Source organism: Amaranthus tricolor, chromosome 1 (assembly GCF_026212465.1).
Source record: "Amaranthus tricolor cultivar Red isolate AtriRed21 chromosome 1, ASM2621246v1, whole genome shotgun sequence".
Classification (NCBI taxonomy): Eukaryota; Viridiplantae; Streptophyta; class Magnoliopsida; order Caryophyllales; family Amaranthaceae; genus Amaranthus; species Amaranthus tricolor.
In genome coordinates this window covers 13,609,658-13,622,826 of record NC_080047.1, presented here as the reverse complement: position 1 = coordinate 13,622,826, position 13,169 = coordinate 13,609,658, and the positions used below count along the sequence as shown (strand labels likewise).

General features: G+C 33.5%; 2 protein-coding genes across 3 annotated transcripts; both read left to right on the top strand.

The window, feature by feature from the left end:
* Positions 1–1,507: 1,507 nt before the first annotated feature.
* Positions 1,508–9,432, top strand: LOC130815166 (uncharacterized). 2 transcript variants are annotated; one of them, XM_057681554.1, is made up of 2 exons: positions 1,508–2,440; positions 8,621–9,432. In XM_057681554.1, coding segments are annotated over exons 1-2 (753 nt in total). In that variant the 5' UTR covers positions 1,508–1,688; the 3' UTR covers positions 8,622–9,432. The 2 variants fall into 2 exon arrangements, with proteins under 2 accessions (XP_057537537.1, XP_057537530.1); XM_057681547.1 differs by lacking the exon at positions 8,621–9,432 and adding an exon at positions 5,354–5,747 and having other exon boundaries at positions 1,516–2,440.
* Positions 9,433–11,598: 2,166 nt separating this feature from the next.
* On the top strand, positions 11,599–12,954 carry LOC130815161 (fasciclin-like arabinogalactan protein 9). The gene has a single exon (XM_057681533.1). It carries the CDS (start codon positions 12,020–12,022, stop codon positions 12,776–12,778), a length of 759 nt encoding a protein of 252 aa, XP_057537516.1. The 5' UTR covers positions 11,599–12,019; the 3' UTR covers positions 12,779–12,954.
* Positions 12,955–13,169: the final 215 nt, after the last annotated feature.

Below are 13,169 nucleotides of genomic sequence, written 5' to 3'. Positions count from 1 at the left end.
AGTTAATGTTTAGAGCAAGTTAGGGTATATTCTATGGGATATAAAGAATTAAATTTAAATAGTCTGAAGTGTTGGAATACAAAACGCAAATATTGAAGTAAAAAGGGCAAAAGTTGGTCATGTGGTGTGAGATACTTTTGTTTTCGAATAATTGCTTTGTTGAATCAAAGCTTTGTTTGATGACGCCTTTAGAAAATTGATAGTAGGCTTACTCTCAAGCGAAGTTTTTGTGCTATAATTAAAAATCTTTTTCTTGAATGTTGTCAAAATCGCTCATTTTTAGGTGACTTGGGTCAAGTCATCAGAAAATCGGCCCATAAACAATGTATAATATGTAAAGGTATCCAAACAGGTTTTTAGCTTGGTTTCGGGCGAATACAAATCAGTTTAGGTGAGATTCAAGTTGATGCCAAATCGATTAATATTCTCACTCAGTTCACTTTGGTTCAGTTCAAGTCATGCTCAATTTGAATATTACTAAGTTATAAATCATGTCATGTTGATATTGGTTTAGGGTCAGTTAAAGAAACATCGATCATGAAACGAGTTCGGTTAAGAATGGGGCATGTTGATGTTGGGTTGAATCGTGTACAATTTGTTTCAAGTCGGTTGATCTTCGATAACGGGTTAATTTCAATTAAGATCAGATTAACTTCAATTTGAATGGAATCGATTAAAATTGATAAAAATATTATTTCGTGTCAATTTCAATACAACTAAATCAAAAATTCAGGTTAAGATCAATAAGATCGAAGATCTATTGTAGTTTGTAATAGTATGAAATATTGGATAGTGTCACTCTCCTCCTTATAAATTCATAAAACATATTCAGATCATAGACAATAGCGATTTTCTTTTATATGCTAAACATTTCGTTCATCAAATTTAATCAAAGTGAAAATTTATTGCAATTTCAAGAAATTGCTAACAACTAGTGTTTGTCCTGTATTGATTCAAATAATATTGTCATTGAACTCTTATTTATATATGGGTCGATCAACATACAAGTTCGATTTTATCTCGAACGATTGATGATCGTGTTCGGTTGCCCAAATATTGAAACTTAATCAATTATTTTATGTAATTGATTAACTCTAGTTTATAGTTATTTTGGGTTAACTTTAGTTACTACTTACTAGTCTCTTTAGGTGGTTACGTGTTAATTGTCAGTTGTCAGATTACTATCGATTTGAATTGAGTTCAGATATTTTGATTGTTTTCGGTTTCAATTAATCTCCGATTTAAGATATTCAATTCAAACTGATCTATTAAATCGAGATGAGATTAAATACCAATTGGCAAATAACCTTATGTATAACCCAAAAGAATAAATTAAAGCCCTTTGAAGAATGAGATAAAGAAGAACCTTATCTTAAACACTTTGTAGTTTATTGATTACTCCATTTAATATCATGATAATGATTGAGATTATAAGGTAATCCCATCCAAAAGAGGTCTTATTTTGTTCCCCATGATAATGCTTGAAGGAGTCAAAACGCATCACTTAAATCACCGTCCTTATTACACCAAAGTTTCCCTCTGCTATTAGATCTCTCTCTCTCTCTCTCTCTCTCTCTCTCTCTCTACTTGTTGATTGTTGAATATCTCTCTCTTTCCATTCCCAGATCTTCCCACCTTTCCCCATCTCTCTCTTTCTCTTTGAATCTAAATCTTCAACCAAAAAGTGGATGGCAAGAGCAAACAAATACACCTCTTTGAACTTCAACGATATCTACGAGAAGAAAATCATCAATCCCAACAACAATAACAATTCCTCTTCTTCAAGATCACCTTCTTCTTCTTCATCCCTTTCTTCTTCTCATAAATCTTACTCTCTTTCTGCTTCTTCTCGTCTTACCCATGGCGGAATGCTTCTTCTTTCTCGCCCTTCTCCCCAACCTCAACCCACATATACCCAGAAACCACAGCCACAACCACAACCACCAGCACCATCTCAGCAATCTACTTTGAGTTCTGAAGCTTTTCCAGCTATTACCTCTCCTACACCGTCCAAGCCAACGGATTCAGATTCTATTTCTTTGCGTCCCAAGGGAAAAACTGGTGGAAACCCGAGCTTTCAGGAGAGGGATATTAAGTTGGATGCTCCGAGTCCGAACCCAAGCCCGAGTCCCAAGAGTAGTAAGTTTGTTCCACCTCATCTGAGACCCGGGTTTGTGGCGAAGGAGGTTCCAACTGTCCCTGATTTTCAAAAACCTAGACAAGGGAATTATCGTCATGGATCGGTTCATGGTAATTATCGTGGATCGCCTAATCGTTATGCGGAGGATGGGCGGCCCAACTCGGGTGGTGGGTATGAGAGGAAAATGAGAGGGGCTGCGCTTGGACCTGTGGCAGGAGCTTCTCCTGTTGGTGCTGAATCTGATTTCTTTTTAATGAATCGTCCGAGATCCGGTGGGAGTCGCCCCAGCTCGAGTGGATGGTAATCTTTTTTTGAATTTTGATTTTTCATATTGAATTTTGGTTCAATATAGTTTTGTATGTTTATAATCCTATTTTGTGAATGTTTTCTGTTTTTTCTGTTTAAATTTTCATACTGAATTTTGGTTCAATATAGTTTTGTATGTTTATAATCCTATTTTGTAAATGTTTTCTTTTTTTGTTTTTCTGTTTTAATTTATATAGCTTTGTAGTGGATATGCTAGTCACATAAAATTCTGTACTTATTAAATTTTGTGACTATTTGCTGATTTAAAATCTGATGGAGTTTCATGGAGTATTAGATTTTGTACATTTATACTGTATAATAATATGTCAAATATCTTCCTATTAAAAGGGCTTGCAAGTTGCAACTTGAATGAATTGACTACCATTTATGAATGCAAGTTTTGCTGATTAATTGTTGTATTTGGGGCAATTTTAGCCTTTTATGGAAGATATTACCTTTTTTTTTTGTGTCATTTTTTTATCCTTATATATTAAAATATCTTTGTAAAGGCTTTTTTGGCGGTGTAGCTGCTCTAGGCCTCACTTAATTTTAAAAAGCACGCCTTGCTTTGTACCTTAGGTGCACCCTCCTTGTTGGGCGGGGTAATCAACTTAAGTTTGTTTGTTTATTTGAAAAAGGAATGAAACTCGAATCCCATATTCACTTGAATATTATGTTTGAGAGTGTTCTTTTATAAAAAATAGAGCAACAGAGCTGGTGAAGAAACAGAAAATAACTTTGGGTAACATTCATATTCTCATTACAATAGTTATCGGCTAAAGTAGTATTTACCGTAATTATAATGAATGTTTTAGAGCTTGTTGCTAATATGATATGAATCATGAATGTCAAGTTCTTTCAAGTATTATATATGTTTTAAAACTAATATTAAGCTTTTTAGCGGAAAAGTGCGCCTCGCTTATAAAAAGCTCGTGCCTTTACCTTGGGCGTTGTGCCTAGGTTCTAAGGACCACACTTTTTAAAGCTAAGAGCTCATTGGAATGGTGTTTAGAAGTTTCATGTGTCTAGAATGATAGTTTCATGTGGATTAGCAGTTGAATGAATATAAAATTTTGTTATTTACATAGTCGCAAAACATGCTTTATATATTTCAGTTTTCAGACAAGTTGACAAAATGGTTGTAATTTACATGGTCGCAAAGCATGAAATATGGCATGCTATCGTAGTTATAATTTTTGTAGACTAATGTAGAGTTTATGAATTTATTTAGGAGCATCCTGTAAATCTTAAGTTTTCAGTATTAGTTTGAAGTTAGTCTATTGGATTATGGATATCTATATCTCTACTAATACTTTGTCTCTTCGAATTTGTTAGATTAAGCAAATCAAAGTGAGAGCTTTTTAAATGATGTGTAGCAAATTCAAAGTGACCGTGGGAATATGTTTCTTTTGCTTAATTAAGTTGATAACAAACATTAACCTAGATTAGCCAAGCGACCAAGAATGAGTAGTTGAGAACCAATCTCTTGTGGAAATTGAATTTCCTGTACCAGAATGTGATTAGGATTGTTTATTAATTGGTGAACATAATTAATAGGAATTATAAGATTTTTGAAGTTTATTTCAGTGAACTCGTGGTGTGTGTTTAGTCTTTTTTAAGAGTTTGGGAGCTTGTACGTTGTGAATGTATCTATATTCTATAGGCTGAGGAAGTACTTCATAGCACTTTTTTTGTGTGACTTTACTCTCCAATACCGACTGGCTTGGGTCTGATTTCTGTTTGGCAGCTGCTTGCAGGAAATTTTATGTCTTTTTGTATGGTGGAACCGAGTTTGTTGGGGACTCGGGGTTGTCATTGAATTATCTTTTGGAATCGATATGTGTCTCAGGCTATTTTTTCTTTTCTTTTTTGCCCCGGGGAGTCCTGATGTGTTGCAAGCAAGTTCGGCATTGCATTTCTATTTGCATGATAGCTTTTGAAGCATAAAAAATCATCTATTACATTAGACCTCTAGCACATTGAAGTTATAGCTTTGGTTGATAACTCCCGAAGTACTAAATCAGAAACCGTTTCGAAAACTTATGAAGCTATGAAATTCCAGAAAAACATCCAATAAGTACCTTAGGAAGCACATTATGCGGGCACTAGGCGCTTTGATAAAGCCGGCTTGGTGATTTTCTTAAGGTGAGCCTTAAAGGCCTTATAAATCCTGAGGCAAGCGCATCAGGGTGTCTTAAGAATGCCTTTTGATCCTGACTTCTATAGAAGCCCATTTCATGTAGACACTACGTTTTCTTCTCTCTTATTTATTTCTCTTTTCTTATAATTTTTTTCTGTAGAGTATGTTATAAGGTCTTTGATTTATCGTTATTTTTTACATGGATTTTGGCTTCTCATTTGAAAGGCTAGTGTCCTCGCTTCACGCCTTTCAAAATTAAGATCAAATCTCTGCACTTTATTTATAACATCAACATGTGTCAGGTTCATCTGCATGTGTGCTTAGAATCTTCTAGAGTTAGAAAAGTAAAAGCAACATATACTATATTTACACACCTAGAGAAATTAAAGGGGCCATAGGATAAAATTACTATGAACTAAATTATAAGCCGTTTCTTGTGATATACCGAACATGCTTGAGTTTTTGGGGTTACTTAAATATGCAACTATAGCAAGAACAAACATAACAAAATTACTGCTAAGAAAACGTGAACCTTTAACCCCATGCAATAACAAGCCTTTCTTTATTTTTAAACCACCAAATCTCTAATATTCATGTAACAATACTATCAGGGGACGAACTGAATAAAGCTGCAAGAGTGGATCACAAGCATGAGCAATGTGTGTTTGCTTGTGATCTCTCAAGTTTTTTTGACCTTAGTTGCTTCTTTCTCTGTGTTTTTAACCCGACTCTCTTTTTCAATCTATTTGGTTTGTCCCGTCAAGCAGCTAACAGCTGCTGATGAAGCCTAATTGGATCTCGGTGTTTGTTGTTTGGTTTGCTACTTGATGGTGGTAGATGGACTATGGAAGAACATTTTAAATTGCAAATTTAAACATTGAGTGCCGACAAATCAAATGTGGAACAATCAGACAAGAACATGAGTGGAGGTAGATTGTGGAAGAAATTAAATATATTTGGAAATATGCATTTAAGGCTTGGCCGCGTGGGATTTGAAGAGAATCTGAGTGAAGTTCTTGATCAAGCTAGTGAACATATTACAACGAAATGGATAGAGAGAAGAGAGGTAATTACGTAAGGAGGAAGGTGATGAGAAAAATGAATATGGGTTGTAGTATTCAGAAGTGAACCAGCTGTAAGTGAAGCTATCTAGGAAAGCCAGTAAGTTTATTTTACACATTGCAATTTCTGATAAAGAATTCCTTGATTTTGATATTCTATTTTCATATGAAAGGTAATTACTCAAATGTAGCTAACTATCTTTGGAGTTTTCAAGGTTGAAAGTTCTACTTGCCAAGTTAAAAAAGATCCTCATAAATGTATTCTTATGAGTTATCTATGTACGAAAGTGGAACTTCATTTATGCCATTAAAGACTAGTGAGAGTTTTATCTTTATCTTTATAATAAAAAAGACGCTACATTAATACTAGGTTTATACTGGAGTTGTTTTAAACTAAAACATACATGTTATTTTATGGGAGGTGTTTGTCCTTGAAGGTTGAGGTGTTGAGCAGAAAAAAGAAAAGAAAAGAAAAAGATAGATTCCACCTGGAAAGGTGGTGCAAATCCAAAATGGGGATGTAAATTAGACTTCTCACATAATCAGGGTAAGGGCATTACCAATCACAAAAAATTTATGACTTTTACTGCCGTCAAGACAGGTTCAAGTCATGAAAACTAGCTAGTTAGTAGATGGTGAACAGCTCACGAGAAATATTGCCATAGTGCAAAAATACGTCTTCAGTCGTGATTGCAGCTAAGGTCATGGTGATGTGTTAATGTGAATGATGCAGTTATTTTAATGCTAGAATTTGGCTGAAACCTTGGTTTCAAAAGGCGCAATTGGATTGTAGCACCAAAGGTCCTTGGAGCCTAGAGAGGCGCACAGCGCAGGTTAAGATGTGGACTTTAACAGCTTAAAAATCAATTTTAATGTATATTTGATACTCAAAACAACATGACGTTTATATTATATAATCATAAAAGATCCAAAACATCCATTATCATTGTGGTAAGAACTAATATAGAACAGAATGTAATAAGAAAGGATAGTCTCAATAAAAAATAAAAAATAAAAAACCTAAACAGAATGGTGTTCTTCAAGCTTGTAATTATTTTGTGAATTACACAAATACTAATAGTTTGAATCATCTTTCTCGTCCTCAACCATCTTCACTATCTAGTCTTCATCTTCACCAATATCCTCTTCTTCCTCATCATCCTCCACTAAAACACTTTAAGAGATGATTGTGAAGTAGACCTACTGATTGCAGTTTTTCTTTTATCAATTTTGGAAAAAGGACCTACTCAATTTCTCATCTTTGATGCTCTAGTAAAATAACTTGGATAAAGTCTACCAACTGGCTTCCATGTCAAATCAAAGTCATCACTGAATATTAACTTTGTTCTTCACCAAAAGAATCATCTTCCATCGTCCCAAGCAACCGCTCATTGCTGTCATCTATGTCCTCCAAAAGAATGGGATCTGTGGTGTCATTTTTAATAAATCGACGTCTCAAAAGCATGATTATATCTCACATAAACCAAATCATACAATCGAGTTAGAGCCAATTGACTTCTCTTCTTTGTATGAAGCTGAAAAAAAGGGAGAAATTCTTAAGGTATAAAAATATCTAAACCCTCAACCACTCCCTTGAAAGCCTTTGCTGTTCCTTCAAAATTTCATAAATCTTTAAAGACTTTGAACATTCAACATTTAAAAAATATACTACAGTGAACAACTTCAAAATAAAATATTGAATGTAAATGCTTGAAACTTTTTTGTTGAAGGCACTGATAAGATTCACACCTTTGCCTCCCACCCTCTCGCCAAAAAAACCTTTTATCAAAGTCACAAAGTCGAGATATGTAAATAAACCTTCTAAAGATACTTCCTATAGATCCGATTTGTATGCTAGCTTAGAATTACATGATATACCTAGTCTTCTAAAAGTAATTCCCTGCACAGTTAAACGTGATTGCACTTATTGGATCCATGAGAGGTGTCAATACTCAATATCCTTCAAAGCAAGCTCTTTGTTCTTCATGCTTTACTTGAAAACATTTTTGGTCAAACTACAGTTTTGCTTTATGTACGAGTATAAAAGAATTGTGGCAAGTCTTAATAAGGATGGTTTGTGAAGCTCTTTTGCGTATCAGAATGATACTCATCGAGTAATATATATTTTTTTGTTGGACATAAACCTTTTGTTCATTGCTCTCACTATCGCTATTTTACAACCTGAACCCTCTTAAGTCTATGTTCATGCTTCTACTATTTCAATTCGATCAATGTGCTATACCTGCATGCATCAGAACACACAGCAGTAGAAATATGAATAGTTTTCAGGAAAAAAAAATGATTCAAAAATAAAGGAAAAGGACGTATTTCTCTAGTAAATCCAGTGTGTTATGCTGGAAAGCACCCAATAGCTGCCGAAAGGCTTATTATGGGCTAGATTCTGATTTTGAACTGATAATTGTGTGTCCACTATAGAGCTCTGCGTTGGACTTATGACCAACTGTTTGATGAACTATGGTAAGCTATTGTGCATATTTGGCATCAAAAATGATAGATTTAACAAAGTATGAAGTGTTGTACTAAGTTGTACATTATTGTAGCATAGCTTTGCTAGGTTGTATAGAGCATATAGTGTTTAATTTACACATTTCATGGGGAAATGAATAGATAGAAGCATAGGTTGGGAAAATAGGACTCTAATATGATACATGATAACTGCAAAATATTTGTGATTTGTTTCAAATGATATGTATGCAAGTGCTTATATTTTCCATGTGAATAATTTGAGCTGAAGAGCTTGAATACGAGACAATTCTAAGAATCACTTCCTGTTTTGAGTATGTGCTGATGATTTTAGACTCGGTGTTTGATGCTTTAGTCATTAGTTTTGTGAGACGTCCACCATCTTAGATTTTGTGTGTTGTCATTAGTTTTTCATTTGATAATATTTGGCATGTTCAACATATATTGTGGTTTCATCTCATGCTCAATTTAATTAATCAATTCCTGCAGATGCATGTTTGAAAAACTGGACTCGTTTCCAAGTGTGGAGCTGAAACTTCAACTGGTTCCAAGGATAAGGAGCTTCAATGGCTGAAACCCGAATTCTGGTACATCTAACACATCTTTGAAATCGCTAGTGCATGGAAATCTGAAGTTCAGGAGACAGCATGTATGGTTTTGACATCACATGTTAGCAGAACTGGGTTCCAATTTAGAACACGCTGAATGATCCCCAATGGCTTTTTTTTTGGGGGGGGGGGGGGGGGGGGGGGGAGTGTTTTGACTTTTGATCTTTCTGCTGGACAGAGAGATCCATGATTACATCAACCTACTAATCTGTATAATTCCATGTTTTTGTGCTATTATTAATTGGTAGAGATTCTGATGAACAATGCTTGCCAACTTATCTGATAGTGTAATGTATCTCTTTGTACCAGAGTGATTTTTATACTGTGAATTTTACTATATTTGTAACATCTAACCTTTTGAAAACTTATCTAATGTGTAGAGATGTCCTTTTTCCAACCATTGGTGCATCGTAAGGTAGGGGTGTTCAGGATCGGGCATTTCAAGTACCTGACAACCCGATAAATGCTTTATATTGTGCCGATACAACGGGTACTCTGATAATGATTAATATTAATGACATTAAATGATGTATATTGTGCAATGTAATTGAATGCATTATGCATCATCAATCATTCCTTGCATTGCATTCTGTGACTATCACTCTCTGTCTCTTCTAATTAAATGTGTTTTTTTTCCTTGCTTATGTTTATGTGTTCTTTCTGATAAGAATTTAAGAAATGTGTCCGAGTAACCCAAATATAAAAAAGTGATAAATCACTTACAAGCTTAAAAGAGATTCACTTTAAAAACCAATTAGTTGTAATAACTAAAAAGAGTTATTTCTTAAATTATAAAATGATATTACTATTTAATCTTATTTTTTCATACAAGACAACTCCAATGTGGATTAACAAAACAATAACACATCAACAAATTGTTGCTATGAGCATAATAGAGTGGAGATCAATATTTCTGTCTAAGAAAAATAGAAGAAAGCATTAAATGTATGTTCTATGGTCTACTCCCGCATTAAAAAAAAAAAATAAAAAAAAAAAAGGTTAAAGATAGATTTCAACATTAAAAAAGAAAAATTAGTGTGTCCATTTGGTTAACAAGAAGACGCATGACTAGATAATAACTTGATAGTAGCAACTAGCAAGTCAGTTACTATTACTAAACGTGTGATTTTATATTTTAAGCTATAATTCACCCCCCATTAAGAGTTCGAGTTTTTAGGTCATCAGATTGAGTATCCTACGAAGTTATAGCTGGAAATTTATTTTGTTCTCATCATTACCATGCTTGCAATTTTTTCGGAAATAAACACGATTAGAATTTATTAATTTTACTTTTCTAAGAACTATGATCATCCAATCAATAAAATAACACTCATCTCCCATCCTTCTAAATTACTTACTTGATTATTTTTTTGTCGAGTGGAAATGAAGATATTTAGTAGTAAATTATATCTTAAATAACGTGTACAAAACAATTTTGCAGGTAATTTGGAACAAAGAATGTATAAACTTAGTTTCATTGCTTTTGGAAGGAGCGATTCATTATTTTTCAGATAATCTTAATCGTTTTTAATCTTATTGTTTTATTAATTTTAGCGTAAATCTTCATAAATTTTCTATTTTTCAAAAGGTAATTATCCGCATTATTGATAAATATCTTCATTTACGATCTACATAATTTGATAAATATCTTTGCTATAGAAATTCCAAAAAATTAAATCTTTTCATCGGAAGTTAAAGCAAACAATATTGTACAAAAATATTGTTGAATCACTAGATTTCTCACATTATATTAATTTTGTAGGTTTATTATGATGCTACGTATAAAAGTCAAAAGTAATTCTAAGCATGTATAAAGTGTTCAATCATACAAAACCTTACAATTATTATAAAGACTTGAAATATTATTTTCCATTACTTTTGTTTAGTTTAATAACTCGAGCCTTAAAATTTCCAAATATTTATGAAATAAATAAAAATTTCAAAATTTTAGCATATTTTGATATTTTTGTTCAATCCAAGGTAGAAGTATGAATCTTTTATCAAAATACTCCATAATCAATGGGAACAAATGAACAATGTACAAAGTATGGAAGAGTAGGCATGTTTGTTTTCCTGCCAAAACAACATAACTTGGCATCCACGTTCTCCATTCTTTTCCTATGGCCCAATTCCAACTTGTTCATTACTGTTCTTATTATCTTGTCTTCTTTAATCTTTTCTACCAATAATATATTTTTTCCCGACAACCAAAATTAAGAATTGTAAATTCAGGACTTTGCCGTTACAACTTAATTAAGACTATTATTTTATTAATGTACTTCTTTCAAAAACAATTAATGTGTTAACCATTTTATTATTATTATTATTACTACTTGGCTTTTGTGCAAAAATAATTACTAACAAGCCTAAGTCATACTTACCAAATATTCCTGTACGTTACAACGGATCTAAATTTAATGTCTTGTTTGACATATGACCTATAAACCATCTTATTGGTTAACTCTTGTTAATTAGTCATACCATAACAAAAATTTATTTTGTCCATGGATTTTGATTCCTTATATGATCGCATTTTTTTTTTTTAATAAACAGTCAAAAAAACTAGTTAGTATTCTTATCAACAATTTTTATTAACAATTGATTGCTAGTTTATACAGTTGACTAATAACTATTAAAAAGTTAAAAAGCATCAACTGATCGATTATACCAATAAAATTAACTAGTTAAAATAGTTAATAGTCAATTCTCGAACACCACAACCTGTCCTGTAAGAGACCGTCGCATAGTGAGACAACCTCAAAATAAGAAGCCCATACGCTAAAAGTTTCTATTATTGGGCTATTTACCCAATTATGAGGCATGTCTACGGTGAAACCGTCTCATATAAGAATTTGTACGAACACCTTAAATTCTTTTATGAAATGGTCACACAGTGAGAGATTTTTCATACATGAGTTGAAGAATCTAATTAATATAATTAATAGCATATGATCTTATTATCTTAAAGTCATCTAACGGAGAAACAATAACCACTAATGGAACAAACACGGCTGCCTGCAGGGAGTGTGAAGATGACGTTAAAATTTTACACAATTTCCATTTTGCAGTCGTTGGTTAGTGCTTAATAGTTAATGGTTCTCAACTAACGAAAAGAATTATATTCCCTGTTTGGCTATTTGTTTATAGGGTGGATAACATGCCATATCCAGCTCATTCCACCTTTACACTACCACCATTTCTCCCCATATAAACTCTCCTTCACCCATTCACCAAACAACTCTTAATTAACTCCCATCAACTCTACACAAACAAATTCCCAATGTCTTCATTCCTCCGTCTCTCACTCCTCCTCACACTAGTAGCCACACTGGGCTGGACCCAATGTCGGGCTCAATCCGCACCCGGCCCAGCACCCGTCGGCCCAGCCAACCTAACCGCCATTCTAGAAAAAGGAGGTCAATTCACATCCTTCCAACGCCTTCTAACATCCACCCAAGTATCCAACCAAATCGCAAACCAAATAAACTCCTCATCCGAAGGTTTAACCGTTTTTGCTCCAACCGACAACGCCTTCCAAAACCTTAAACCAGGTTTAATCAACGACCTTTCCGTACAACAACAAGTACAACTCGTACTCTACCATGTACTCCCCAAATTCTACAGCTTCGATGATTTTCAAACTGTCAGTAACCCAGTTAGAACCCAAGCTACCGGTCAAGACGGTGAAGTTTTTGGGCTAAACATCGTTTCAATCGGTAACCGACAGGTGAATGTATCAACCGGAGAAGTTACTACGCAGGTTAATAACGCTTTAAGGGAGACAAAACCGTTAGCAGTTTATCAAGTGGATAAGGTTTTGATTCCTAAAGATTTTACTAAAGCTAAAGCTCCTAAGAGTGCTCCTGAACTTAGTCCGTCTTCTCCAAAGTCTGGGGAGTCGAAACCGGATCATACAGCTGATGGTCCATCGAAGGCGGCTGATGCTGATTCTGGTAAGAATGGAGTGTCTGGTTTGAGGAGTTTGGGGATGGGATTTGTTGGTGCTGTTGGAATTGTTACTACTGCTTTTCTTTTCTGACAAGATTTGTTTTCCTGTTATTTTGCTGTGTTTTGTATTTAAATTCTTTTTTTCTTTTTATTTATGTTGTTTTTGAGATTTTTTGTGGTGTGTTATTCATACAGCAATGTAATAATACAAATTTGATTTTTTTTTTATAAATTTTATTTTTGATTTTATAATGATTGGTAACTGAAGATTAATAGTAAGAATTATAAAGGTGACATTAAGTATTAAAATGGAGTATGCATACTTTCTGTAATAATGGTCAGATTTAAAAATATTAGAATATGTGTGAAATTATGTTATAAGTTTATTTTTAAGGGTTTTTAAAAAATACATCAAACTTATAAGTTAGATTAAAACTTGACATGTAATAGTAATTAGTTTCTATTATACTATTGAAATAGTT